Source organism: Bactrocera latifrons, unplaced genomic scaffold (genome assembly GCF_001853355.1).
Source record: "Bactrocera latifrons isolate USDA-ARS-PBARC rearing strain unplaced genomic scaffold, ASM185335v1 scaffold_147, whole genome shotgun sequence".
Classification (NCBI taxonomy): Eukaryota; Metazoa; Arthropoda; class Insecta; order Diptera; family Tephritidae; genus Bactrocera; species Bactrocera latifrons.
The window spans coordinates 58769-60507 of NW_017534930.1; the positions used below are offsets into that span (position 1 = coordinate 58769).

General features: G+C 30.4%; 1 protein-coding gene across 2 annotated transcripts in view; it reads left to right on the forward strand.

The window, feature by feature from the left end:
- LOC108965735 (neuropeptides capa receptor) overlaps positions 1-1739 on the forward strand; it is a 53128-nt gene that overhangs the window by 17793 nt on the left and 33596 nt on the right. For both annotated transcript variants that reach the window (XM_018928325.1, XM_018928326.1), the window contains one exon: positions 960-1110. In XM_018928325.1, the coding sequence (XP_018783870.1) occupies positions 960-1110 (151 nt within the window). The remainder of the gene's footprint in view (positions 1-959; positions 1111-1739) is intronic.

Sequence of the window (1739 nt, forward strand, 5' to 3'; positions counted from 1 at the left end):
TTTTTTTTGTATTTATCTCGTAAATGACTAGAGCTCTAGCAAAAATATACGTGACAAACTTGTAGGAAATTTTTTTTGCTACAAAAAAGGGCCGAGGTCAAAATCGCCATCATTACTACTTCTCGAGATATTTGCCTTTCTAAGTAAGGCTGTATGGAATTTTCATAGATTTGATTTTTTATTACACACCACCTACGAAAATTCTATAAAGCTTTACTTAAAACGCTGAATATCTCGAGAAGTGTAAATGATAGCGATTTTGACCTTCGGCCTTTTTTAAATAAAAATAAAATTTCCTACCACTTTGTAATGAACATTTTTTATAGCTCTTGTATAGTAAACACTTGATTTTTCAGAATTTTTTGTGATGTGGAAAATATTGAGTTAGATAATCAATTTTTCAAGAATGTAGATTTACTTGAATAATGCAAAATATCAAAAATATCGTTGGAAATTTGAAAGAAAAAAGCAAACAACTTGGAAAATAAATGACACCCTAATATATGTATACATCGTCACATAAAATTCAAAACAGCATATCATCAATCGAAAATCGCTGACAGATATAATAATCCATTTTAAACCCAAACCCCAAATTTTGTTTCAATGTGAGTGTATGATAACCAATATATAACCACTTAACGACTAAGACTCAAATTTTGTTTCAATATCAGTGGTTTCTGTTATATCGTTTTTCCTTCGCTTGTAAACTTATAAAAGTGATATTATGTTATTTTGCATATAAGGTGACGATGTATACATATATAGTCTACAAATTCTTTGCATAAATTGACGTGATTTTTAGTCTATTTACTTGCCTGCGAATTCTTTTGATTCTTTGTAGTACAGAATAATAATTATGGCTTGCCTTTATGTATAAGTATAGTAAATATCAGCTCATACAGTAAAATGATAATAATTGTTGCGCCCTTTTCTATTCTCTATACTTTTTCTTTCAGATTACAATAATTTTCGGTGGAATATTCATAACCGGCATGCTGGGCAACATTCTGGTGTGTGTGGTTATTATACGCCATCCAACAATGCACACGGCAACGAACTATTACTTATTCAGTCTGGCAGTCTCGGATTTAATATACCTGCTATTTGGTAAGTGGTTATGTTAAAACTGGTTTTAAACTTAATTTACACAAAACCCCCTTAAGTAGAACTAAATCATAATTAATAATATTTCACTTACCTATACGATATTACATGCTATATAATCCTACTAACTACAATAGTTGCCATGAGGCATTGTTACTCATACGCCTCGCCGTCCTATTACGAGTATTAATTACATTTGGTATAGCTAGGCCTTTGGTTATAGATTCCCCGAAATAGCTGATTATCAATTCACTCAATCGCGGTATCGCGGTAATTAATTTGTGATTAATATGAGCGTTCAGCAGAGTCAATGTTGAAAGACAGAGRRATATTGGRGTACAATAAATCATTACGTCCGCTRTGTTACTAAAGCTAAACTGTTGAAGCCATGAAAATTAATTGTTTACTTTGTTTTTTTTTTAATATGATAGACTATTAAAGCTGGAACTGTTAGATATAATATAACAGTGTTAATGAAGAGGTGGTTATATATTTAGGTATTGTTGAGAATACTGCGTTTGTCGAACTTTGTGCTGATTTTTGTTCATATTGGAGTATTCTCATTAATAATAAATACTGATTTTATTTTAATCACATGCACATTTTTTATTACAATTTTCTATTAATTTCTG